Source organism: Emydura macquarii, unplaced genomic scaffold, assembly GCF_026122565.2.
Source record: "Emydura macquarii macquarii isolate MOO-44397 ecotype Brisbane River unplaced genomic scaffold, CSIRO-AGI_Emac_v2 contig_691, whole genome shotgun sequence".
Classification (NCBI taxonomy): Eukaryota; Metazoa; Chordata; order Testudines; family Chelidae; genus Emydura; species Emydura macquarii.
The window spans coordinates 13,812,475-13,839,220 of NW_027130828.1; the positions used below are offsets into that span (position 1 = coordinate 13,812,475).

The 26,746-nt window shown below is 44.9% G+C and overlaps 1 protein-coding gene across 1 annotated transcript in view; it reads left to right on the top strand.

Moving 5' to 3' along the window:
- The window catches only part of BRINP1 (BMP/retinoic acid inducible neural specific 1), a 64,995-nt gene extending 38,693 nt beyond the window's left edge, over positions 1-26,302 (top strand). Inside the window, exons 3-7 of the mRNA XM_067541624.1 lie at positions 3,509-3,678; positions 5,021-5,126; positions 13,421-13,657; positions 17,604-17,826; positions 24,678-26,302. Of these exons, the coding sequence (XP_067397725.1) occupies positions 3,509-3,678; positions 5,021-5,126; positions 13,421-13,657; positions 17,604-17,826; positions 24,678-25,818 (1,877 nt within the window). The 3' untranslated portion in view covers positions 25,819-26,302. The remainder of the gene's footprint in view (positions 1-3,508; positions 3,679-5,020; positions 5,127-13,420; positions 13,658-17,603; positions 17,827-24,677) is intronic.
- Positions 26,303-26,746: the final 444 nt, after the last annotated feature.

Genomic DNA, 26,746 nt, shown 5'->3' on the forward strand with positions numbered 1-26,746 from the left:
TCCCAGTCTCAGGCACATGCACACAGAACGGGTTCCCAGCAGCGGGCTCTCTCGGCCCTTTCCTGCCACCCTCATTCACATCTCAGGAGTGGTGCTTGTCTCCCAGGATGTGCACTGAATGAAGCTGTGAGGGTTTTCATTTATTTATTTATTTTCCTCATCCTCCCCGTGGTGAGATTCAAACACTTCAGAGGGGCAAATGACAACTGCTTTGGGAACAGAACACAGCTCTCCAGAGCTTTGGGTTCTCCCATTACTGTCTAGGTGCTAGCTTCATGAAGCCTACTTACACCCTGTGTCTGGGATCCTTGTTCCTACCCCTCAGCTCTGTCAATGTAGGTTCCATTTTTGGATCAGTCATTAGCATCCTAGCGTTCTAGCACCATTGGTTACTGTCCAGTAGCTTGAACAGCTAGGGATTTAACCAGGCTTTTTGCTTTCTAGCAGGTCTCTAGGGCTACATTTCCACTACAAGCTGGGGATGTGAGTCCCCTGCTTCTGTACACATATTTGTGCTGTCTCAGTCAGAGTTTGCATGGGTACAAATAGCAGGGTAGCCGTGGTAGCAGCAGCAGAGGCATGGCTGAGCTGTGCCGGGTACAAGTCTGCCTGAAACCGGGGGATATGTATTCAGCAGTTGTGCCTCCACTGCCACCAGGCAGGCTTCTGTGGCTCCACTGACGTCTTTATTCACATTACCTGGATGAGAGCGGGGCAAGGGCAGGTCAACACGTCACACGCTGGTGCAACTGCCCCGCTGGAGCGCTTCAGTGAAGACACTATCACACGGATAGGAGAGCTTTCCCCGTCGGCGTAGTTAATCCATCTCCGCGCGAGGCAGCTGCTATGGCGACGGGAGTTAGGCCGGTATAACTACTGTCACTCAGGGATGTGGATTTTTCACACCCCGGGGCGTCGTAGTTATACCGATGTGAGTTTATAGTGTAGACCTGCCCCAAGTATGTGCACAAGACCAGGGAACCACACCCTAGCTCAAAGTTTTGTCTCAGTTAAACATTCCACTAGTCACTGTGGAGTCAGGGACTGACAAAGGCCTTGATCTTTCTGCATGGGAAGTGAAAACAAGGTGTGGGTTTTTCTAAAGACCATAACGGAGTTCCCAAATCCCACTGGAACTCAGTAGGAGTCGGGTGTCTAACCGCCATCTAGAAGATGCAGTCAGGGCGCCCAGGTGCCACGTTCCGCTCGGGATAGCAGTCCAGTCTGAAATGGACACAAAAGACCATATTTATCTCTGGCGCAGCTCCACTGAGTTCAGTGGAGTTGCATCAAGGATAAATTTGGCTCAAGCTACAGACTTTATTGTCTATTAATCACACTTTCCCACCCGCACCTTTGCATATTCTCCCACGCTTCCCCCTCATACAGAGGAGCTCCCCGTAAAAATCCACAAAACCACTACTTTAGCTTCCTTCAAAGCTTTCCTTAAAACTCACATGCACTGTGCTGCCTGCAGAACACTTGACAGCGGCTAAGCAGCTGGTGTGCTGTGACCGCTGCTTATCACGTTAATCATGTTCATCTCATTACCTTGTGCTTCCCCCGTCTGTTTGTTGTATCTACGTGTTGTCTCTCATCATGTGTTTAGATTGTAAACCCTTTGGGGCAGGAAACATCTTTTCTGATATGTGTGTGTGCAGGGCATAACATAGTGAAGTCCTGATCCCTGACTTAGGCCTCTAGGCACTGCTGAATGACACGTGAACTGTTGATTATTATTAATTATTATTTAGAGCTAGTCAGAAACGGTTTATTTTTCCCCATGGAAAATGTTGATGAAAACAATGTTTTCTTGGCAAAAAATTGAAATATTTTTATTTGAAAATGCCACTGCATTGCATCATGGGCGTTGTGTTGGGGCACTTCACGCTCCCATTCCCCTCTATGGGTTAGGGTGGGTTCCCTAGTCAAACTGTTTCCCATGATGCACCACCGTGTCCGCTCTTGGTGAAGGGGAGAAGGGTGTATCATGGGAGTCCCAGGCCATGGTGCACCATGGGATATGTGGATCAGCTGGAGAGTCTGGCCCATAGAGGAGACATGAGGAAACTGAACTACAACACCCATTAGGCACTGCGGTAATATTGCCAAATCAAAATATTCCGGGGTTTGGCTGTTTAGTGTTTAAATGAAAAACTGAAATTTTCCATGGAGGCACTTTTCACACAGATGTTTAATTTTGTCAAATCAAAGTTTGTTGCAGGGAGTGTCTGCTTTCCACAGAAAAAATCAGTTTTTTTCCCTCTAAAAAATCAATTGCCCCCAAACCAAATATTTATCCATCAAAAACAGTGTTGATGCAATTTTTTCATCCAGCCTATTATTATAATTATCAGCAGCAGCATGAATATCCATTCATCTGTTGGATACCCAGGTTATTACAGCAGGTGCTACTTATTTCCACCCTAATTAAACTTCGATTCTTCTCTTAAAGCTAACTATGTAAAAATGGCACCTTCTGCTCCGTGTGCGGATTCAGAATCAGATGTTGTGACCTTAGTGAGGAAAAGATGTTGGTTTTGCCTGTCATGCCTTTCAGCCTTGCAGAACTAGCATGGCTAAGTGAGAGTTCTTGGGATTGTATTTTGGCTCATACATAATGAATAGATTTTTTTAAAAAAGTAAAGGGTGGTTGTAAACTTTGTTCTGCCTTCTTTTCATCTTTCTTTTCCTTCAGAATATTGCTATTGTTCATTAATGTTTGCTTCTCTTGGGACTCTAACTTCTGTACTTCCTGATTCTCGGTCATTTTCTGGGCAGCAGTGGTCTCATTAATACCAAGCCTGATTTACCAGCACTCATTTGTCCTGTTCAACACCTTTTCCCTTGCACTTGAATCCACACAACATTCTTCACCTGTGATCTATAGGATTGTAGGAAGAGCAGAGTGGTCATTTATGCTCCGTCTCTTTGCTTTTTTCTGCTTGTCACTTCATCCCTCTTACACCTAAACCATTTGTCTTGCATAGCCACTGGATGCTAGAGTGGTACAAATGACACTTGTTTACCCATTGCAACCACCCATTGACTTACAAGCTTTATCTAACTTAAACCATCATTTATGCCACAGAATTAAGATAAAAGACTTCCATGACTGTTGCATCTGTTTCCACCAAGTCTAAATATTGACCGCATGAAAATCACTCCAGATGTACTGCCACAATAAGAGGCATCTTTTTTTGGTCTACATAATGGGCTAGATCCTCAGTTAGTGTACATCAGCATAGTCCCATTGACTTTAATGAAGCTATGCCAATTTACACCAGCTGGGGTTCTGGATCAATACTCATTTACACCAGATTTTGTATCTGGCCCATTGTACAGAAGAATGGAAGTGGCTTTGTTGAACAAAGCATCTCTAGGGGTACAGAGATTTGAGTTTGTATTGCACACATTCAGCATGTGATAACATAGGATCATATGCACACTGCCCTGTGGGATAGCAGCCAACCTTCCATTGAAGTAGCCTGTTTTCTTTCCACTGCAGGGGAGGAGGCCTTGACCATGTACATGGACAAAAGTCGCCTTGACAGAAAGTCAGGAAACGCTACCCAAAGCGTTGAGGCACTGCACCAGCTTGCTTCCTCCTACTTTGTGGACCGTGATGGCACCATGAGGAGACTCCATGAGATCCAGATCTCTACCGGAGCAATCAAGGTATTGTTTCTGCTGCTATGGAGATTCCAGGGAGAGAAATGGGGTGGGGAGGGAAAGGACAGCCATTCCAGTGCAATAATGATGCTAGTCAGGGCTTGGCCTTTAATAGGATAGATCCTGGTAGGCACCAGACATTCCAGTGCAGCATTCTTCCCGAGAAAAAGCAAGTTATTGCACTGTGGCACTCACGTTAGATGGGCTAGGTCATTCTGTTGTGCCCCTCCTGTTGGATAGGCACAGATTATACAGTGTGAAAGTGTTTTGGGGAAGAGGACACCCCTTGCAGTGTGGCATTGATGTTAAGGAGCGCACGGCCAATGGAAATGGGCAAGCGGCAGGATTATTAGACAGCATCATGCCACCCTGGTATATTTTCCTATAGCAGGTACTAGTGCAGTTTCTATTGAACAGCTCTCCCGTGAATTGATTATAAGGGAATGAGAAAAGCCCGCAAGGAGGCCTTACAAGGGCTTCTAGACTGAAACGGAGAGACATGAGCTGGAGGGGGGGCGAGGGAAGCTACCGGGAGGATACAAAGGAGCGGAAAATGGATCCGCAAACAACAACCTCCTCCTCTGAAAGCACTCAGCCTGTATTTGGGAGGGATTCATTGTCAGGGAATTCACTGCAGGGAAGGCAATCTGGATGAAGCCATCACTCTTAGCCACCGTTGAAAGGCTCTGGCTTGTGTTATTGTTCTGTGGCGTCTCCTGGCCCAGTCTATTCCCTCATGGATGGGAAACTGCATTGAGATATTGAAGCCCTGACAGCAGATAATCGCCCTTTCTGAATTCAGAAAGGGCAGATCTCCTCTCCAGCTAGATACCAACAATAACAACAGCAATACTACAAGCAGCAGGAGGATTTTCTGTGTCTCCATCTATCCATAGTATGTGGGTGTGTGGTGGTGGTGGGAGGGGGCATCACTCATTTCTGGTTCTTGATCCATCTCCTCTAGATTGCCATGGAGAGAAAATGGGATAATTCCTTTCCTGCTTTCTGGTGTAAGACAACAGAGACTCCCTGTTGGAAAGCATCAGCGTACAGACCTCTTTCACCAGGCCCAGATTCACATGCAATAATGTAAAACAAGGGACAGTTTGCACCTGGACAGAGTCTGGGAGCTCTTTTTTCAAGCTTGCTTGCATTTCGAACCTGGCCCTGTCTGTCCATTGGGGATATTTGGCTCTTACCCACGTTATGTAGGTTGTATTTTGGTGCTGGTGGGGAAGGATGGGGATGTCCGTCAGCCAGTGGAGATAAGTCAGAGGCTGGACCTTCCTGGAAATGCTGCAAAGAAATGGCATGTTTTTTTGTTTGTTTTTTTGGCACCCTGCTTTAGGTAACAGAAACTCGGACTGGCCCCCTGGGATGTAACAGCTATGACAATCTGGACTCTGTGAGTTCTGTCCTTCTGCAAAGCACTGAGAGCAAACTCCACCTGCAAGGTAGGAAAAGGAAGAAAGGAATGAGTGAATGTGAGGGGGGGAGGAATGATAAGAGAAAATGAAAGCTCCTAACCTCCTCCTCACCCTTCCTCCTCTCCTAGTGGTTGTTACACTCACTTGCCCTTATCTTTAGTTAGATCGCAAGCTTGAGCAGGGACAGTGGCTGCCTATGTATATGTACAGCTCCTAGCACAATGGGGTGCTGATCCTGACTGAGGGCCAGAACTGCAAAGGCATTCAGGTGCCTAAAGATGTATCTAGGAATATAGTGGAGTTTCCAAAAGTGTTTAAATAATGTAGGTGCCTGACTCCCATTGGCTTTCAATGGGAGTTAGGCACCTAACCTGCTTAGGGGTTTTGGTAAATCCCACTAGGTGCCTTGATGCCTTTGCCATTTTGGCCCGAGCCCTCTGCATGCTACTGCCATTCAAATAGTAACAGTAACAATAATAGAATGGTTGAAACAAGTAGAAGGAGAAAGATAGAAGGACAAAAAGAAAAAAGTGAGAGATTTATGGAAGGGCTATAGACCTGACCCAAAGCCCATTGAAGTCAATGGGTGTTTTTGCATTGACTTCACTGGCCCTGTATCATTACACAAATGCTTTATAATTTGTATTGGCTGCCTCTTGGTTTTCAGGCAGAGTTTAAGGTTTTAACCTATATAATCTTGACCTCACAACTCTCTCCTCTTGTCTGAAGTAGCCTGAGTCTGTTGGCATTCAGGACGAGCTGTGAAGCCCAGCTAGTTTTTTTTGGTGCGGGGCATTGGGAAATGAGAGAGGACTGAATGAGGATGGGCTATTATGCCTTTTGAGATTCGTTTTCTGGTTAGTATCTTAACTATAAGGTGAATCTCTGCTGTTGGATTTGTTATTCATATTGGCTGTGTTCTAAAACAAAGTCAAAGGCACCAGAGAATAAATGGGTGTGTTGCTTTTTCATTGTTATATATATATCAACATAAAGAAATATCAACATATACAATAGTAGTTAAGTAACATATTGGTCAAATGTCTCTTTGTCCCTTTCCGGTGGCTGCATCAGAAGATTGTGTGAGTCAGCCACAGATACTACTTATTATACCCAATCTTTTAGTTCAAGTGATAAACACCAGTATTTTGGATCTGGAGGTCATGGGCCAAGTACATTAATTAATGTAATGACCAATCTTGGTTCCACTGAACTTCAATGGAGCAGGAAATTCATTGTGCATGAAAGTTGTTGTGATTATACCCAATGTTTGACAAAATAGGAAATATGAATTGTAACACTTCACCTTGTCCAAATTTTTTATATAGATGTAAATTTAAATGTTGTAGAAGAACGTGCGTTGTTATGGTTTTGGTTTCAGTATAAATTGCTGAAACAGGATGTTTCACAGAACTTGGGTTTCATTTACTAAGTCATATTGTGGATTTTTAAAAGTATTTTCTTTAAAAATAATAGTCATGTTATTTTAATGTATTAGTAATCACTGAAATGTACCTTTCCATAACTTATATAGATAGTAATATAGAATGTGGGGCTTCTTATATATATTATGGGGATGAGCACTGATCAAGACAGATTTATTGATTGATTGATTGATTGAACAAATGAACTAAGAACCTGATCCAAAGCCTAGATGAATGGAAAGACTCCCATTGACTTCAAAGGACTTTAGATCAGGCCCCACTTAATAATGAGTCTTAAAGTCGTCCAAGGTTAATAATAATTAAGGGTGGGATTTTCAAAGATATTGGTTGAAAATCAATGGGTGCATATTGTCCTCAGTCTCTTTTGAAAATACCAGGGAAGTGGTTATCTTAGATTTTTGTAAGTCATTTCCTCCAGGATCACAGTAAGGTCTTAGATTTGACCTATTAGTCTGATTTCATGATAATTAGGCTAATCTTCAGATATGTATACCTGCCGCCGATAACTTTGTTGTACAATAAATGATGATTGGGAGGCAGTCACTCTGAAAAAGATTTGGGGGTCGTGGTGGAGAATCAGCTGAACATGAGCTCCCCATGTGGTGCTGTGCCCAAAAGAGGAATCTTGCACTGGAGTAGAGAGGTTATTTCACCTTTGCATTGGGTGTTGGCGTGACCACTGCTGGATTACTACGTCCAGTTCCGCTGCCGCAATTCAAGAAGGGTGTTGCTAAATTGGAGAGGGTTCAGAGAAGAGCCACAAGAATTCTTAAAGGATTGGTAAAAAGGCCTTGCAGTGATAGACTCCAGGAGTGCGATCTATATAAAGAGAATATTAAGGGGTGACTTGATCACAGTCTGTAAGTACCTACAGAGGAAAAAAGTATTTATCAATGGGCTCCTCAGTCTAGCAGGGAAAGGTATAGTGTGATCCAATGGCTGGACGTTCCAGCTAGACAAATTCAGACTGGGTTTAAAGTGTAAATTTTTAATGATGAGAGTAATTAACCATTGAAACAATTTACCAAGGATCATGGTAGATTCTCTATCACATACAATTTTAAAATGAAGATTGGATGTTGTGTCTAACAGAACTGCTCTGGGCCCTGTTTTAGGGAAATTCTCTAGCCTGTGTTATACGGGAGGTCAGACTAGATGATCACAATGATCCCTTCCGGCCTTAGAATCTATGAATTACTGAACACAGTCTCACTCAGAAACTCCCATAATCCCTGGAGGGCAGGAAAAGGGCAGATGGTTGGGGGAGATCGTGAACAGAAAGGGAGGAGCAGAGGGAGGGGAACAAAAGAGAGAAGAGGGAGAAGAAAGGGTAAGGCTGACAGAAAGAGAAGAGGAAATGTTGAGAGCTGCTGACAGGGAAAGAGGAAGGTTGCGATGGGAGGACGGAGGAGTGCTCGCTCCTGGTATGTGACTCAGCTGTGTGAACTGGGGCAGTGAACACTCATGGTGAAAGCCTGTGGAATAGCAAGATACACAACACACAGTTTACATGCTACAACACAGGCAAACCCAGCACCGACCAATCCACAGTTCAGGGAAAGGCGCAGGGACAGGGAAGAATGGTCTCCTTTTAATAAAGCAAAGTGACCTTTAAAGCTACACCTTAATGTTATCCACCCAATCTGGAGGGCAGCTCGCTGAATAATTATTTAGGCTCTTTTCTCTCCTCTCCAGCTGCTTTGTGAGAGCTCATTAAGAATTAGTCACAGGGCTGCAGGTAATGAATCGGGACTTAGTCTGCTCTGATCTGATTAGCAGCCAAGCATGAGCGGCTGACAGAAATCCGTGTTCCTGCCTTCATGTCTCTCTACTGGGAGGCCAGTTCAATAAAAGAACAGTGTCTTCATGACAGAGAGGATTTCTGATTCCCAGCCAGCCTCCTGCAGCCAGCCCTTGACTGAAGCTTGCGAGTCAGAGCATCTTGTTCTCAAGGAAGCACCCAAGGCCCTGGCAGTCATAGCCCCAAGGTGTAATGTTCAGATCCAGAGCCAAATTGCTTTAAAGGTCACATAAAGGTTATGGTTAGGCCCATTACAAGCTGCAGAGGTTTAGAACTAGATCTAAATGTCCTCAGAGGTCAGAGTGTTTGGATCTAGGCCTGTTCCTACCTGATTTGAGTAGAAACATTCACCGATGAAAGAGCATGTGAGTGCGTGGATGTATGTCAGCATTTATGCATTCATGTGTGTCCGCATTCTTCTCTAGACATTCTTGCCCACCTTCCTTTCAGGCTGTAAGGACACAGACTGACTCTGTGGCCTAATGTAAAGTAATTGGCCGCTGGTGGGTGTTTGGCTCTGTGTGACAATGCTGGAGATTGCAAGAGAGCTGGCCAGAAAATGGAATTTCCATTCTGGGGAAAATTCTGACATCTCAAAATTTGCTTTCGTTCCAAATCAGAACCAAAATTTCTAAATTTCCAGTAAAACAGAAGTTCCCCCAAAAAATTAAATTCCAAAATATCCAAATGCTTTTCTTTGATAGGGTCAAATCCTGCCGCTTCCATATGGTAAAAATGTTTCCTTTTGATAATGTCAGAGCAGTAATATAAACCCCATATTTTATTTGTATATTATAGCTCTTCAAATATTTAATATAAAATAAAAGTCAAAACAAAAGGAATTGAAATGAGAGATGCTGAAATGAAATGAAACTAAATGAAGTATTTCAGCATCACCCTAATGAAATGAGAAAGTCAAAACAATTCATTTCAACTTTCTCCAAACTGTATTTTTCAAGGGAAAACGGTTCCATCAATATTTTTGTCACTCAGCTCCAGTTGAAGGCCTGGTGAAGGCACCGGCATCAATGCAGTATGCTTTTTAGATACCTCCAGGCCAAGGCCAAAAACCTTTCCAGGAACTCTTTCCAAAAGAGCTCAGGTACCCTTCCCACACCAGCTCCCGTATCCCTTCTCTATCCCTACCTCATCTTCACCAAACCTCTGCTCCCTCCAGCCTTTAAAGAGGGCCTTTGCACTCCAGTGTGTCATCAGACATTCATCCTGTGGTTGATGCTGACCAATGGGTTACCATAGAAGGTGTGCTGCCTTCTGGAAGAATGGTGGGTGAGAAAGCACAGGTGTGTATACCTGCCTTTGGTCTGAGTGTGCATGCGCACGCTGTGTGTTTACGTGTGAATGTGAATAGGAGTGTATGTGTGTGTGATTATATTCCTATAGACCTTAAGATTCAATGTCCCCCATTGGGGATTTCCTAGCCTGGAAGTAATCTTTGTCAATAGCAGGGAGTTCCTGTAGAAAGACACACACCTTCTGCAGGATGGGTGGACTTTTAAAGCTGCAGGGCTGTATTTGTTGTGCCCCAGTCAGTGTTTTTGTAAGTACGTGAGCATGTGTCTCTGAGCCAGCCAAGCATTGAAACGTGTGCTCATCTTTAAGTCACATTAGCAGTTGCATTGAAATCAATAGGACTGCTCATGTGTTTAAATGTAAGTACATACTTAAGTGCCTTGCTAGATTGGGTCATAGTGAGTAGGGGCCTGATTATCAGTCTACGGCCCTTTTGCACCAGGCTGGCGTTGTGAAGATGCCTGCCGCAGGGTGAATTCACTGCTGGTGCACCCCCTCATAGCTGGGTGAGGGGCTTTTCTTGTCCCGCACACACTCACGACGCAGTCTGGGGTCCTCCTCATCTAGCACCCCCTGCCGATGGTTGCTCTGGCCCTGCAGTGGTTTCTCTCCTTGTCACTCAGCCCTCCAGGCAGGGTCAGCCACAAGAGCTGGCTACAGTTCTGTGTCCTCCAGATAAACTTCCTTCCCCCTCAGGTTTCCTTCTCGCCATGCAGGAGCCTCTCTGTTTCCTCAGGTGTCCCTGCTACCACAGAAGTGACTGCAGAGGTCTTCACTCTCCGCCTTCTTCTCCAGACTGCTTCTCTTTGTACCACCGCCTAGCTCCTCCCTATCAGGGCTTCATCTTTAATTAGGTGTGGCCTACCCGGGTGGGTTAATTGGCCTCTAAGCCCACCTTAACCCTTTCAGGACCTGTGGTGGGCTAGGCGGCCCATCACCTGGCCGTAAAGTGGGTGTAAATGAATTTACTCAGTGTAAAGCATTCTTAGTGTAAATGAGCATTGGGACCTGCAAGTGAGCGTCTGTGTGGGTGCACATATTGATAGGTGAGTGTGTGATTATAGGAACGAGTGTCTATTGTATACAAGGGAGTGTTTGTTTGAAAAGTGTTTCTTCATGTCCGGACATGCGGCATATGTTGCTGTGTACTTACATGAGGGGGCGTGTACGAGTGTGCGTTTGTGGTCTGTTTGTGAGGGGGAGAGGAGGGTCAATCAGAGTGTGCACCCTGTGTGTGCGCATGGGTACAGGGAGGTTCCCCACAGGTTAGCTGGACTGTCGCGCATGAGAAAGCCACCACCACTCGCTGGGACTGGGAAGCAGGCCAGTGCTGCTATCCAACTGAACTTAAAAAAGAAGATTCGGGGAACTGAAAGGCATAACAACATTTTAAGCTTTCTTTTAAAGATCTCATAGGCCAGGCCAGGCCATTCCTGGAGTGTGTAGACAAAAGACTGAGTCGAGCCCGTGGTACCTAGACCATTCCCATAGGGTCTGTGGAATGTGGTGAGTCCAGCTCGTGGCTAGTTGTTGCCCCAGACCCTAAGTGAATCTAGGAGTCCTCGGGCTCTCAGTGCTCTTTCTCCAGGTATTTTGAAGGTCTTAAAATCCTTAGCAGCTCAGTACTCATTTTCCATTGCCAAGACAAGCAGAGCAAAGTCTTGAAGCCTGGCCGCTGGAAATCTTCACCTAGCTGCAGTACTGAGGTCTGAAAAGGAAATTCCCATCTAGAGAGGGGTAAGATGATAGTGTAGGGCAAAAATCAGATACTGAGCACCTGCAATCCCTTTCGAAGTCAAAAGGAGGAGTCCTGAGGTTCTTATTGAGACCCATCTCAGGAGAGATCAGTGGGACATGCAAGTATTTCTGTATTTGGCCCACTGTCTGATAGAGCTCCCCCTTGTCTCCCCCTTCTCCCCCACAATCCTGATTCTTGCAGAGTGGTGTGCAAGGAGGACATGGTTTTCGTAAGTGTGGAGAACCCCTAATTTCCAGGGTAGTCAGTGCTGACTTCGAATCCTCAGTGCTTCTGAAAACCAGGTCCCAAACCCTTTCATCATGCCTGTCCCCCAAATATTACCTCCGGCTGAACACAGCACTATGTTTATTCTGCCTGGCAGCTGCCACTGCTCTGCACTTGACTGAGAATTAGGTCAGACAACTGGACAGCTCACTGCCAGTGGGCATGGCGTGCTGCATAAACTATGTCTTGTGCACAAGGGGGTAAAAAAACGGGGGGTCTGGGATGTCCCTTCTGCATTGGTGATACCCCCAATACCTGAACTACTCCGTCATGCACCAGGGAAGGGAAGGGCATCCATTAAAACGAGCGGTAAGGTGGGTTCTCAGGAGCTCCCAACCACCTTTCTATCGCCTAGAGTGCAAACGACACATCACAAAGATGGGGGCTGAACTCCTGAATGAGATCACAGCCCTCCTGCCCTTTCTGCACAGTTTCACCCTGTGAATTATTGCCTTATTTTCATTCCACTCCAATGAGCTGTCAGGGATGGATACTGTAATTCAGAGCAATAGAAACACAAACAGATGGGTAATTGACCCGCATGCCTTCATTACACTGGAGTTCAGCACTGCTGATCAAGCCATAAACTCCTTATTTGCCAGTCTGAAATCCCTGGACCTTTTATGAAGAAAGGCAATCGGGCCAGGCTTCTTGCAAAAGGTTCCTTCATAGTTATTGTTCTCCCTGCCTCATGCACTTCAGAAACTGACAGAGTCTGACAAGCAGAACTTAGCAGGTACAAGGAAACAGCTGTGAATTCTATAGGGCCCCAGGCCATCTACCAGGAGCTCACAGACTTAGGATTTAACAGGAGAGCACAGAAAAATATCTATAGTGTGTGTGTGTGTGGTGTGTGTGTGTGTGTGTGTGCAAGGAGTGTATATGTAGGGATAGATTCCCAGCATATGTAGATTAGCAAAGCTTCAGTGAGGTCAGTGGAACTATGCCAGTCTGCACTAGCAGAGGAGGTGGAACCCAGATCTCATTGAAATTCCATGGGACCTGGGCTCCAAAATCCCCTAGTCACCTGTACACATCTCCCCCTGTATTCTTCTCCTTTCTGTGTATCACTCTTTAGCCTTTCTTTCTTTCTTAGAGACTAAATATCTCTCCTGACGAGGAAATGTTAGACCTAACAAAATAGGGCAGAATGGCCTAATGCTCAATATGTCTGAACTAGCGCTTGGTGGGTAAGGCGGAAAAAGTCCATCCAAGGAAAGGAATAAAGGCCAGCACTGTTACCAGGATGGAGCATGCTGTAGTGGAGTCAGGCTGAGATGAATAGAGAGAGACAACCTCCTCCCAGTGTAGGAGAGAGGGGACTCTGGGGTTAGGGTACAGAGGCAGTCCTTCCCAGGGAGCTCTGTGGGGCTACATGTTTTTAGCACGCTTTTTCTAGCACCTAATAGCTTAACAATATCATTTTTACCTAAAGGACTCCCTCCTTATATCTCTTCTTGCATTATGTATGGTGCACTTTCCAAGGCTTTGTGAGATGATACCCCATGGCATGATCTGCTTAGGACCAGCAGATGGGATCTCAGCTCAGCAGTTGTGCCGTGCCTGAGGCATAATTCCTGTACCCCAAATTCCTTGCTCACGACAGCTAGAGAAGCAATCTTATAGCAACTTTTAATTCCTCTGTCTCACCTTCCCAAGCTGTTAATGAAACAGGTTTTAAAAAAGGAACTGCAACCCAAAACATTTATTTTCACAATCCCTGCTCTTGTCTCCGCGCTAGGTCTCCAGATCATCTTCCCTCCATATTTACAAGAGAAATTTGTCCAGTCTGCATTGAGTTACATCATGTGCAATGGAGAGGGGGAGTATGTGTGTCGGAACAGCCAGTGTGGATGCCAGTGTGCTGAAGAATTTCCACAATGCAACTGCCCCATCACTGACATTCAGATCATGGAGTACACACTGGCAAACATGGGCAAGTCTTGGATGGAAGCTTATAAAGATCTGGAGAATTCAGGTAACCAGGCAAAAGGGCTGTTTTCCAGCTTCTGTGTTTTGTTGTGGTTCTTTTAATAAGGATAACAGCTAAGGCTGTTAGGAAAATGGGTTTCTCTTCCAGCAAAAAAATTGACTTTTCCTTAAACACCACCCAACTGCCTCAAAAAAAACAAAATATTTTCAGATGTTCAATTTTTTTCCACACAAATTTGAAAAAAATCATGTAAAACAGACACTTTTTGTGACAACGGTTGTTTCATAGAAAGCCCAATGTTCTGTCCAAAGCCAGTTTTGATGAAAAATCCTCTACTGGGCCCAACCGGCATCCCAAACAATGTATTTCATCATTAAAAAGGGGGGACATTTAGCTTCATCATAGATTAGCCCCAGTATGGATGGCACATAATGTACCTTTAGCTCTCTCTGAATTACACACTCCTTATCAGTGTAGTGGCAGCTCCTGTGCACAAATTATAGGGCAGATTATGTCCCACTGCAACAGAGATGTGCTGTGGGGAGATAGGCAAAAACAAAAACAAAAAAGTGGTCTGAGTTCTGGTGTCTGCCTGAAGATCCTGATTTTCATATTGCTTAGCCTGCTGGCTTCAGTGGAGTTTCTTCTGCCTGATTCTGGTGTAACTTAGATCTGAATTGGGCCCATTAATAGGCTTGCATAAAGCATAATGCTTTCAGGGGCTCTGGGTGGAATTCAGGAGCACTGGGTCTCGTTACACCTGTGAAGAAGCTAAAATAAATGCTTCTCACAGCAGTCAGCTCAGCGCTTGAAGGGGGGAGTCACTGATCCTGTCCCTGCCTGGACACACCCCTTTTGAAATGGGAATTAATACTAGTGCTAGCTAGTCCCCTCCTCCCTATACTACATGCCCTTATTCGCGCTTGCAGCCAAATTACGCCTGCCTCCAGCATGGGAATGCAAGTTATTAGGAAGGGGCTGCCCTCCTAGGGGCTTTTCTTTTGGAGGTGTGTGACAATACATGGACCCGAAGCAAATTCAGAGCATGTTTGGCTTTTGGCCAGCTCTGCTGTGCATTTGAAATTAATGGTGTTTCATGCAATTTGGTGCGTAAGTCGTAACTGCTCTATTCAGACTCTGAATTTACAAATGTTCCTTTGTCCAATGGGGAAATGGTGCGAGGCCTTAGATAAAATACTTTTTCTGAAAAACTCTCTGGTGGGGGCTTTGCAGCATCAGAACCACACTTCTCAGCTGGTCCTTTGCTACTCACTGTTTTGTAGGATCCTGACCCCTTGACGGTCTGATTTAGGTGCCTGACAGGGCGCCTCAAATGATCTGCCAAGGGCTCTTCTATATTTCAGCGCCTGGAAACTGCATTCACTGCTGCTCCAAGTGTTTCTGCTCCCACACTGAATTTACACCTGAGTAACCACTGAGCCAGATCCTCATCTGGTGCGAATCAGCACAGTCAATGGAGCTATGCAAATTTACATTTCCTGAGGAGCTGACCCAATGACGCAAATGGAATTGCTTCCGATTTAAATTGGTGTGAGAGGAGAATCAGGATCTCACATCCTAATCATTGCTGCCGTTAAAGATCCCCATGCATTTTTACAGGCGTGGAGGTATTCTGCCTCCCTAAGTTCCCCCTGCAATTTCACCTGACTGGGGAGTTTCTCACTTCATGTGCTAAATTGGAATGTTGTGCTGCAGTACACATTTAAACTGCTGCCATGTTCCTTCCAAGAGGTGAATGCCTTTCAATGATGGCTGAAGTGATGCCTATTTGTAGTTTGTATGTTAAATTGGTATATTTTGTTCATCAATTTGTTACATTCGGTATAAAATATCCCTTGAGGTGAAAAGTGCTATTAAATCTAAGGTTTAATTAGCATTTTGCTTCATTGTGTTAATAAAACTTCCTGATTTAGTCAGTCTTCATCCATGGAAAAACAATATTATTCCTTAGGCCTTTTTAACCGAAAGGGGAACAGAGGTGTAGCTGTGAATTTAAGTTGCACTGAAAAGAAGGATGGTTTTGAGCAACTCAAAAAATCTATCAGTTCCTGCTTCTGCCGCAGACTTCCTCTGTGACCTTCACAAAGTAATGTGAAGGCAGATTCTCAACTAGTGAAAACTGATGTGGCTTTTTTAAAGTCAATTAAGCTGTGCTGATTTACACCAGCTGAGAATATGTCCCACAAATCTCTGTGTGCCTCAGTTTCCCATCTTTAAAATGGGTGGCTCAAAAAGGAAGACTGTGGTACATCACGAAGATGTAGTCCAGCCAAAGAGAAAATTTTCTGCGGGGGAGGGAGGAATAAAATTCCAACCAACGCTTCGATTTAGTATGCAAACTGTTTGGGACAGGGTCTTTCTTTTACCGTGTGTTTACATTGCCCAGCAAAATGGGGTCCTAATCCCAACTGCAATTTCTAGGTGCCATTTTAACATAAATAAATAACTACGAAACTGGTCTTGAAGAGCAACCTTAGCTTTTGGAACCAACACCCTACAGCTTTTATTGTGCTGGGTTTGTTTTTTTTCAGTCATGATGCTGGTATCAAAATACACACAATGAACTCAATTTTCATGCCATAGTCTCTACAAAATCATGGCACATCCACCATCAAAAAGAAAAGAGCTCGGTCTTTCGTACAAACAGGTTTTGGAGGAAATTGATTTGTAAGGGGTGGGAAGCAAATACAGAGCTTTTATTACTAAAAGGTACCAGAAATAATCAGTGTGGTCAACAGAAGCAATTATACATGATGATACTTTCAGAGGACTGGGGAATGGGAGACAGTCATTTTGGGGGGAGGAGAAGAAAGGGACTGAATGCCACATTATAAATTGAGTGGATTCAAGATGATTAAACAATAATCTCCCAGCTGCCTTTTGGGAAGGACGCAGGAAACCAGATGTCCTGTGGTCTTTATAGTGCGCTGGTGATGATTATTTTTTTATTAGATGTTCAGCTTGTATGGTGATGAATATCTATCTACCTCGCTAACTACCTTTGGCTAATACATAGACTTTCTCTATTAGGCTGCTAGAATTGAGTTAGAGGTTGAACAATAGTAAACACGTAGTGAAAAAATATCAATAATTTATAAGGAATTTTCCTACTACAGTTTTCTACAGGTTCTACTACTACTTTCCTACAGGTTCAAAAAGAAACAATTTTTTGTTTATTTGAAAATGTTCAGGAAAATCTCTATAGAAAATTTTTGTTTTAGAAAATGTTTGCTTCTGAAGTTTTGTTATTTTTTTCTCCCTCTCCTCCCTACCCTTACCACCCCCCCCCCCGGGTGTTTTTTTTTTTTTTAATTTTGCCACCAAAAAAAAGAAGGGGCCAAGGGGAGGAAGTGAAAAGGGAAGGAAGGAAAAATGAAAAATGTAGTCACTTTTTTTGCTTACAGTTTATTATTATCTGGTTTGGTGGGGGAAAAAAATTGGAAAATTTCAAACAAATTTTTTTCATGAAAATTTCTGAATTTGAATTAAAAAAGGCCATTTTTAAATGGAAATATTTTTCATTTGAAAACAATGTAAACACCTCTACTCTCTCTCTATTCCATAGTGGGATCCCCCGCTCCCATATAACTAGGGACTTGCTAGGACATTCTTCTCATTTAGCATTGGCAGGGTGGGTGCAGCCCCCTGATGCGTATTTGTGAACCTTCCAGGTAAAGATCCCATGCCCTGGAGTATTAATTCTCCATCTACGTCCTGCAGGAAAATATCTCACCCATAACATGCATTGGCTATAAATCCTGCCTTATAACAAAAATAACAACCAGAGAATTAGGGTGTTTCCTGGGGAATAATGACAAACCTGAGGATTGATGCTCATCAGCTTCTTTCAGCTGGTCATTAATGCCCTACTACACCTTGACTGCTAGTGCTTCAATAGCTAATATCGGGCCGTGTGCCGTTAGTATAGCACGAGTCGCTCAAAGCCTGTCACTTTGTTGTGTGTTCCTAGATGAGTTTAAATCCTTCATGAAAAGGCTACCTAACAACCACTTCCTGACCATTGGGAGCATCCACCAGCACTGGGGCAATGACTGGGATCTTCAGAACCGATACAAGCTCCTGCAGAGCTCCATGGAAGTCCAACGGCAGAAGATCCAGCGCACTGCCCGCAAACTCTTTGGCCTCAGTGTCCGGTGCCGGCACAACCCTAACCACCAGCTGCCTAGAGAAAGGTACTTGTACCCCCTCTCCTATCTCCAGGGCAGGGCTGTGTTGATGGCCTCAGTGAGAAGCACTGGGGTTTTGTTTTGATTTATCTTTTGAATTCTTTCTGCCCCGGTGACGGAGCTACAAATGAGAGAGAGAGTGAAAGGAGGAGAGAGGCATGCTCCCAGTTATTGAGTAAATGGGCTTCCTGTTACAGCTAAAGCAGCTGTTGATATTATATAGTGATCGCAACTCCTCACAGCCTTTCCCGGTGGCAGGATTTAGACCTATCACCCACCATTTTCGGAGTTCTGTCTCCATGGTTTTCACAAACATTTCTCTCCCTATCTTAGCTCCTGTCTGGAACTGAGAAGGGATGCTTGAAACTCTGGAAATAATGAGCCCTGGCTTCTCCTCTTCCATGCCTCTCTGGGAGCGGATGGGCCGAGTTAGCATTTGTAGATGAAATGCTTTTTTCACCAGCTTGATCAGCTGCCTGTTCTATTTTGAGAGATAATTAATTGGCTAACTAGAGGCTCTTGTTACTATTTTATCTATAAGGCAATGAGCATTCTGAGTTTTCACTTAACCACATACATGCTTCCAAGTCCTTAAGGTCTCTTTAATAACACAGAATTTTTGTGCAGGTGGACTGTATCCCAATGAGCATACCAGGGATAGGGGAAATACCCATTTAGTTCAAGGTTAAAGGATTTTTATTGTCTTCTGGAGAACATTTTCATACTGACCCATCTAAATGGTTGGCTAAGTTATTACAAACAAACCTGGCTTATGAAGGAGTAACATCTACATACATATATTATCTTTGAATCATACACCACCACCAAAAGCAAGCAGCACCTAGCAAATATGCAGCCAGCCATGCTGATACAAAGCTTTTATATAAATATGTCTTTAGCATTTCGCTTCTATTTTAAAAAGCCAGCCAAGCAGAAAGGGAGCCTCCAACAAGTACTATAAAAGCTGGGTGAGGGAGGATGAAATGGATGCTGGCAGCTGAGTTTTTAACTGACTGATGTGCTTGATTTGTTTAAGTCAACTCCACCAGGCATATTATCTTTTCCACTCTTATGTGTCATTCCGCATTTGTAGTAAGTTGGGGGACTGGCTTGGTAGACAGATATGGAGAGAGAGGATATATTTCAGTGTTCTTTTTGTTGGGGCTAGGAAACATTCTAATTTTCCAACTGTATATATTACATAGAGACAGATGCTTATCTTTCATGCCACTGACTTTGAAAGGATGGAGGGGTTATACTAACAGAACGTTTCTCTCTCTGTCATACACAAAAGCATAATAGAAATAGTACATTATATATTCAATAGCAACCTAAAGGAGAGAGAAATAGAATTGCTATTCACTGCCCTCCAGGAAAAGAAGAGGCAGTGTTTCCAAGAGAAAGAGAGGGTAGAGAGATTTTTGTAATTGGAATGATACTACATGACCTTTATCAATAGTGGAGGAAAAAAAGCAAGCAAGCAAGAAAGAAAGACAGTGTAAAGATTTGCACTGACTTGCTATTTCTTAAAAGTATATTGTCAAGATCAAGATAATAGGTTTTAAAAAAGAAATTACTCCTTAATTGTTGTAGCCTATATTAAAGTATGTATTAATTTATTTAAATTTGAAAACTGAATGGGCAGACGTAAGTGTATTTTAAAACTTTAGAGGTAATAAATAATACACACAGAGGACCATCTATCCTGGGCTCTAGCCCTCTTGTCATTAGTTAAGAATATATTTCACAATCATTAAGAATGAAAATAATAGCACATTATTCAATTTGCTGTACCTAAAAGGCATGAAACCATTATGGCAGCTATAGTTTGATGAGAAATAGGGGGCCTGATTCATAAAAATATTAAAATCCCTTTCTCCTTTATTTTTCAGTGAAATTTTGACACAGATGTATAATAGCATGTTTAATTTCATATTTTATCTAGCTCACATACCATCCAAATGAAAATTGTATCTCCCTTCACTTATCCCTAACCTGTCCATCAGCCTTGACCAAAGAAATGAACTTTGTAGTATGTCCAGGAGGTCATGAAATCTGAACTATTTTGAACCAGAGGAAGGGGAAAGAATTATTCTAAAGTCAAAGGCCTCACAAAGAGAACAGTGCCTGCAGGTACAGCTCCCTCTCATCTTTGGCGATGGGCCATCCACTGCTCTCAGCTGCAGCATGGTGGCACAAATAGATAGAACTGAAAGAAATGTAAAGTGCTAATGGACTCTTCCCCGTGCATGTGGGGTGTAGTTTGCATTTTGTATTTCACAGGGCTTGAAGAGCAACACTAAACTGGTCAATTTGTAGTCAGTTTCATTTTCTGGGTCCAGTGTGCCAGCCCAATGTTCTTAGTGTTCACAGCATTGCAGAGGGGTTGTTTGAATCCAACAACAGCAAACCATTGAAATTTAACCCCCACTTCTAACCATTGGTGGGGTGGGTAAGAGACAGCTATCCAAAACATATTGGTTTACTCTGACATTTGCTTGCAGATCTCAGTTAGTGTCTATCTTTCTTGATTGTTTCTCCATCTATCTATCCAATTTATCTATCATTGCACCTCTTTCTTTCATGTCTATAGCTTCTCCCTAGGAATGCTCTGGGTTTTCATCTTATTTTATTTATGTATCTATTTATTGCAGCCATCAGCATATAGTATTTTTTTCTCTGTCCTGCTTGCATCTCTGTAGCGCTGAGACACAGAATACACTGTACCATCCTCTGCTCCCCTTCCATCACTTCTCCACAAGGCTGATTTGGGGAAGAGGAAAATTGCTGGTTTCCAGATCTCAACTGAGACTCCTTTCCTGTTCTTCACTGCCTCTTTGATGGGATGCTCAGAGAAGGAGTGGGTGGGAAGGAGGGCAGTCTGCATTTGTACAATCCAACCAGCATCTTGGCTGGACTAGGACATAGTGATCTGGTTCTGCAATTGCCATTGTGTGGGAAACACCTGTCACATTTCTATAATTTCTATAAGGTCAATTCCTTACAATTCTGGCTTATTTCTGTTTATCTTCTGTGTGTGGCAGCTATAAGTGGGCTTTTCATTGCACTGAAACATTTGCAGCTTATATGAATATCCATGTAGATCACCTTCTGAAATATGCATTGTCACATGTAACAGTTACTCCTGATTTACCCTAGTGCAAGTGAGCTCAGAATGAGAGACACAGGGCCTGATCCCACACTGTTTGACCAGCTTTAAATTAGTGTAAATGTCATTAAGTCAGTGGAATCACCTCCCTGTAAACCCAGTGTAAAGGAGTGGAGAATCAAGCCATATGTTTGTGTGTACAGGAAATCTTTGTGTGTGTGAAGCACATGGAAGGCCAAATTCAGCCTTGGCATAAGGAAATCAAGAGAGTTGTGCTTGCTTATACCAGAGCTAAAACTTGCCCCTGATGTTCAAGTATGTGCATGTGTAGCTGTTAGATAGATAGATACACACCACACATGATCTATCTATCTAGTATTAGTATATGAGAGTGTGCATGGTGGTTATTTAAGTCTAAGTACTGTGTGTGCGTATAGAATACACAGAGCTGTAGTATGACGTGTATGTGGGCACATACATTGTGTGCACACACACTCACTCTGCAAACACTCATAACTACCCAACCAACTTGCAGTGGACTCCACCTATATGCACACCCCACTGCAGAAGTCAGATTCACACACGTAGCCCTGGCGTTATTCCTAGGTCAAAGGCAGACCTTTGACCTCTCGATTCCTCCTTCTGGCTCATTTGTTAGGAGCTAGTGTTGCATGTTAAACAGCTGTGGGTGGGTAAGGCTGGAGCAGGGGAGGAGCCCCTGGCCCCACTCTCCACATTAACGTTCTCCTCTTCATTCCCAGATCAAGTTCGCTCAGCCAGCTGCTCTTTGCCAACCTACCAAGAAGCTGGTTTCAGCTTCCTCTCTAGTGGGCCAATTTCCTCTTGCTCAGGGGGGCTGAGGAGCCATCAGTGCAAGTGCCATTCCACTGCAGGAGGGGTCCCCAGCTCCTGCCACCAATGAGTCTCCATAGCAGAGACATGCCTATGAGCATTAGTCGTGATGGGTCAGCTTTATTCCTCTTCCGGCACTGAGGCCAGTCCCAGGTCAGATGGGAGGTGGCTTACACCACTGCATCCGTACAGGACGGCTGGGCAGAATAACACCCTAGCCATACCCAGGTCCTGAACTGCTCCCTACACCAGGAGGCCTGTGAAGGCACCACCGAGCTGGTGAAGCCAGCTGTGTGCCTAAGATAGCGGCATCCCTGGGGTTTTGCCTAGGCCTGCTTTCTGCCTCTCCCGCACAAAGGGGCTGTCAGTCAGTTAGCAAGGAGTCTCCATGTCCACCTGCAGAGATATCCTCAAAACGCTCCCTGAACTCCCACCCTTCTGTCCCGGCATGCACTGGAGTCAGTGTAAAACCTGGGCAGGATTCTTTTTCCTTTGCCTTGCCCAGTTGTAGCACAAAGCAGGGACACAGTTCAGTGCCAGGACCCAACTACATCAGCTTTCCGTCCCTCACAGAGAATAACACATGTGCCTTCCCAGCAAGCCTAGGGAAGGAATATCCCCATTGTACAGCTGGGGAACTGAGACGCAGAGAGATGAAATGACAGAGCCAAGACTTGAATCCTTGTCTTTTCAAGCCCCAGCTCTGTGCCTCATCCCTGCGTTCATGCCTCTCTTCCTGCCAGTGGGCTCCCCCATTGGAACTGTCATGGTGGAAATTACAGTGTAGGTGGGAGCTTGCAATGTATCTTTAAGACACAATAGCTGCCATGAGCCTGGCAACCTGTGATTTCCCATTGTTGCCATTGAGCAGGGAGCTCCATCCCAGGAACCTCGTGCTTCATCCATGAGCCTTTCACCCATGCAGACAAAAAACAATCTGGCAGATGGGTGGGTTGTTTTATTTCCCATGCACCTGCTCTAATGCTGCAGCTTTATATTTAGATGGCTGTCTACAGCAGAGGCAATGAATTGTGCTTCCCTTCAGGGGAAGGTGAGCGCTCCATATTGTAGTCAGGGTGTCTAGGGGAATCAGGCCAAGAGGGACATGGAGGCTGACTCCTTTCCTGGCTCTAGCATAGCATCTATTTTCCAGTCAGGAAAAGAAAGTGATATTTATAGATGTCAGTGTCTTGTTCCCAAGTTCCCTAGCCTCTCTCTGCCTTTTCCCACTTGCAGGACAGCTCTGGTTAGCTTTTACAGGACAGAGAGATCCTGGCAGCTTCATGCCAAGTGAGGAACGTGCTAATGGTCCCTTCACACTTCTCAGCCTTAAGCATTTTCCTGTTAATTCATTTCTCTCCCCTGTCCCTCTCAGTTTGAGCCTTTCACTCCATTTCTTTCTGCTTTCTATTTTCCCTCCTCTTGCACAGTTCTCTTTTCTTTCTCTCCACCCCTCTCTCTCTTTCTCCTTGTTGTCAGTTTCTCTCTTTCCATTTTGCTTTTTTCCTCTCCTCTGTTTTATTTCACACTCCCCTTTAATCTCTCCCTCCCTCCACCCCTGCTGCCAATTCTTTTCCACCTCTCTCCCCTCTTCCTTATTTATCTCTTCCCTTCCCTTCCATTTCTCTCTCTCCCTCCCCCGTCCCTCTCTCTCACCCCTCCCTTCCCTTCCTTGACTCCTCTTGCTGTTCTTTGCTGCTGTATCATTTAATGCCGCCTTTGATACAGCTCACAGCTTAATGATTATTCAGAGGTCAGGCTATGCAGGTGCCATGAATTTCACTAATCCAGCTCTGAGAGCCTTTGTCCATAATCACTCCTCCTGTTCTGCAGGGACTGAATCCTAATTTGTCATTAGCCAGTCCTCTCACTGCAGCATTACCAAGAACTTTTTTTGCCCAGAGGAGACAATGAAGTATTCATTAGTGAGGGGGAGGGGGCAGCTGTGCAAGGAGTTCTGGCTGGCGAGGAGGGAAATACTGCATGGAGGCACTACGTGGTGGTCAGTCAGAAAGGCAACATTGCAGGGGTGATGGAGAAGCCATGTATGGAGTTATGGCCTTGATCATTAAGGGAGATTCCAGGGGTGGGAAACATGGAGGCTGTCATATCTGCATAACACAATGATGGAGAGCAGTTAGAAAGAGGGGGACCCTGTGGGAAATAGTGGCTAGTTATGAACTGAAGGGTGCTATTGCATGGAGTAATAGCAGCAGTCACTGAAACAGTGGGGTGCTTTAAGGATGAGGTTATTACAGCAGGGCTATGGCCACACACCCAAGCCTCTCGCTTCTTTTCTGTCTTTCCTGGCCTGTGCACCATCAGCTGATCAATGTTCCTGAGGCTTTTGGCTCATTACGCCCTGAGCTCATTTTTTTTAGAGAAGGGCTGGTTAGGCGGATTCCCTGAGTCACTGCCTAGGCTCAGTCTAGAAGCTGTTACAACCTGCAGCAGTTGGTAATGATCCTCAAGAAACCATCTGCCAGCTGGGGATAGTCAAAGCAGCCTTTCCCTTCAACCCCTTGCTGGGTTTATCAGCTTCACTCCCACTAGAGACTCGTCAGCCCTGGTGAAGCCCCAGCCAAAAGCTGTGGCCAGCTGGTCTTTCTTTTGTATCCGCTGAGCAGTGCAAAGGGATTGAAGCAGGACAGGGAATCTGTCCCAGAGCTATTTCTTAAAGGGCATTTTTCCTCTCGTGGCGGAGGCAATGAATCTAATTCTCCACCTGAAAGGAGATTGGAACAGGATGTATCAAATGCCAGGCACCAGAGCATGCAGGTTCTGACACCCCCTGCCTCACAGCTCCGCCCCACCCATAATAAGGTCCCAGCTTCAATTGTAAACCAGGAGCCCGTTGGTACACTGGAGGCTAAAGTTCTTCTTTTCCTGTTTGCAGGACAATACAGCAGTGGCTCACCCGGGTTCAGTCTCTGCTTTACTGCAATGAGAACGGGTTCTGGGGGACCTTTCTGGAGAGCCAGCGGAGCTGCGTGTGTCACAGCAGCAGCAGCCTGTGCCAGCGCCCCATCCCGTGCATCATCGGGGGCAACAACAGCTGCGCCATGTGCAGTCTAGCCAACATCTCCCTCTGCGGTTCATGCAACAAGGGCTACAAGCTGTACCGGGGCCGCTGCGAGCCGCAGAACGTGGACTCGGAGCGCAGCGAGCAGTTCATCAGCTTCGAGACGGACTTGGATTTCCAGGACCTGGAGCTGAAGTATCTGTTGCAGAAAATGGACTCGCGCCTCTATGTGCACACCACCTTCATCAGCAATGAGATCCGCCTGGACACTTTCTTCGATCCCAGGTGGCGCAAGCGTATGTCCCTCACCCTGAAAAGCAACAAGAACCGGATGGACTTTATCCACATGGTGATCGGCATCTCCATGCGCATATGCCAGATGCGCAACAGCAGCCTGGACCCTATGTTCTTCGTCTACGTCAACCCCTTCAGTGGGAGCCACTCAGAGGGCTGGAACATGCCCTTTGGGGAATTCGGCTACCCACGCTGGGAGAAAATCCGCCTCCAGAACAGCCAGTGCTACAATTGGACCTTGCTGCTGGGCAACCGATGGAAAACCTTTTTTGAGACTGTCCACATCTACCTACGCAGCCGGACTCGGATGCCCTCCCTGCTACGCAATGAGACTGGCCAAGGGCCCGTGGACCTTTCTGACCCTTCCAAGCGCCAGTTCTACATCAAGATCTCTGACGTGCAGGTGTACGGCTACAGCCTGCGTTTTAACGCCGACCTGCTGCGCAGTGCTGTGCAGCAGGTCAACCAGTCATACACCCAAGGCGGGCAGTTCTACTCCTCGTCCTCCGTCATGCTCTTGCTGCTGGACATTCGGGACCGAATCAACAGACTGGCACCCCCTGTGGCACCGGGTAAGCCCCAGCTGGATCTGTTCTCCTGTATGCTCAAGCACCGCCTGAAATTGACCAACAGCGAGATCATCCGTGTGAACCATGCATTGGACCTGTACAACACTGAGATCCTCAAACAGTCAGACCAGATGACAGCCAAACTCTGCTAACCCAGACTCTTCTGTGGACACATCAGTAACTGATCCTTTTGCTGTATAAAAAATGAAAAGAAAAAGTAAACAAGGAAAGGGGGGGGGAAAGAAAATTTGTAACATGTAATTAATATGGAAAAAAAAGAGGAAATTCTTCATTTGTTGGAAACTAAACCCGTTCTAGCAGCTGTATAAAACTGTCAGGCATGTTTGTTATTTCTATAATCCATCATAAATGGGTCACACCATACTCTCTCTCGACCTTGAGGGTGTTGCTTGTTAGGAATCAAGTCCTGCAAAAATAAATAAGAGACAGGATCAGAGCTGGGGGCGGGTGGGACATTTCTGTAATGAATTGTGAAGATTTCTGCTATGCAGGTGCCGAGACAAACAAACAAACAAACAAACAAAAAGAATTATATGTAAATGTAAAGGAACTGCCATTATTCCTAGTGGGAGTAAATGGTCAAAAGATAAAAGATATTTCTTCTGTTGAGATTTATACCAGCTTGATGTTTAATTATTCACCCCTCTGGTGATTAACTTTGTCACTGGAAGGGAGGTGATGGCAGTCCTTTGAGAGTAATATCTGTCTCACACACAGAAGGACTACATTTTCCAAAGAGACTAGGAACTCAGGATGTCTCCATCTTTGGGCACCCAACTTGAACCATCTTACCAGTGGGACAACGCTCAGCACTCTCTGAAAATCAGCTCCTGGAAGGACCAGGACCTCTATTGGGGCAGATCCCAACTGATTCAAATGGTCATAGCTCCATTGACACCATTTGTCACAGTTCCGTTGCATCCAAGGGAACTATGACGATTTACCCCAGCTAAATGACTGCAGATATGTTTAACTTCTCTCCACACATGTAAGGTGTCTTAAGTCAAGCATCAAAGAACCAAGGCACCCAAAATCATTAGTCACTTTGGAAAATATATA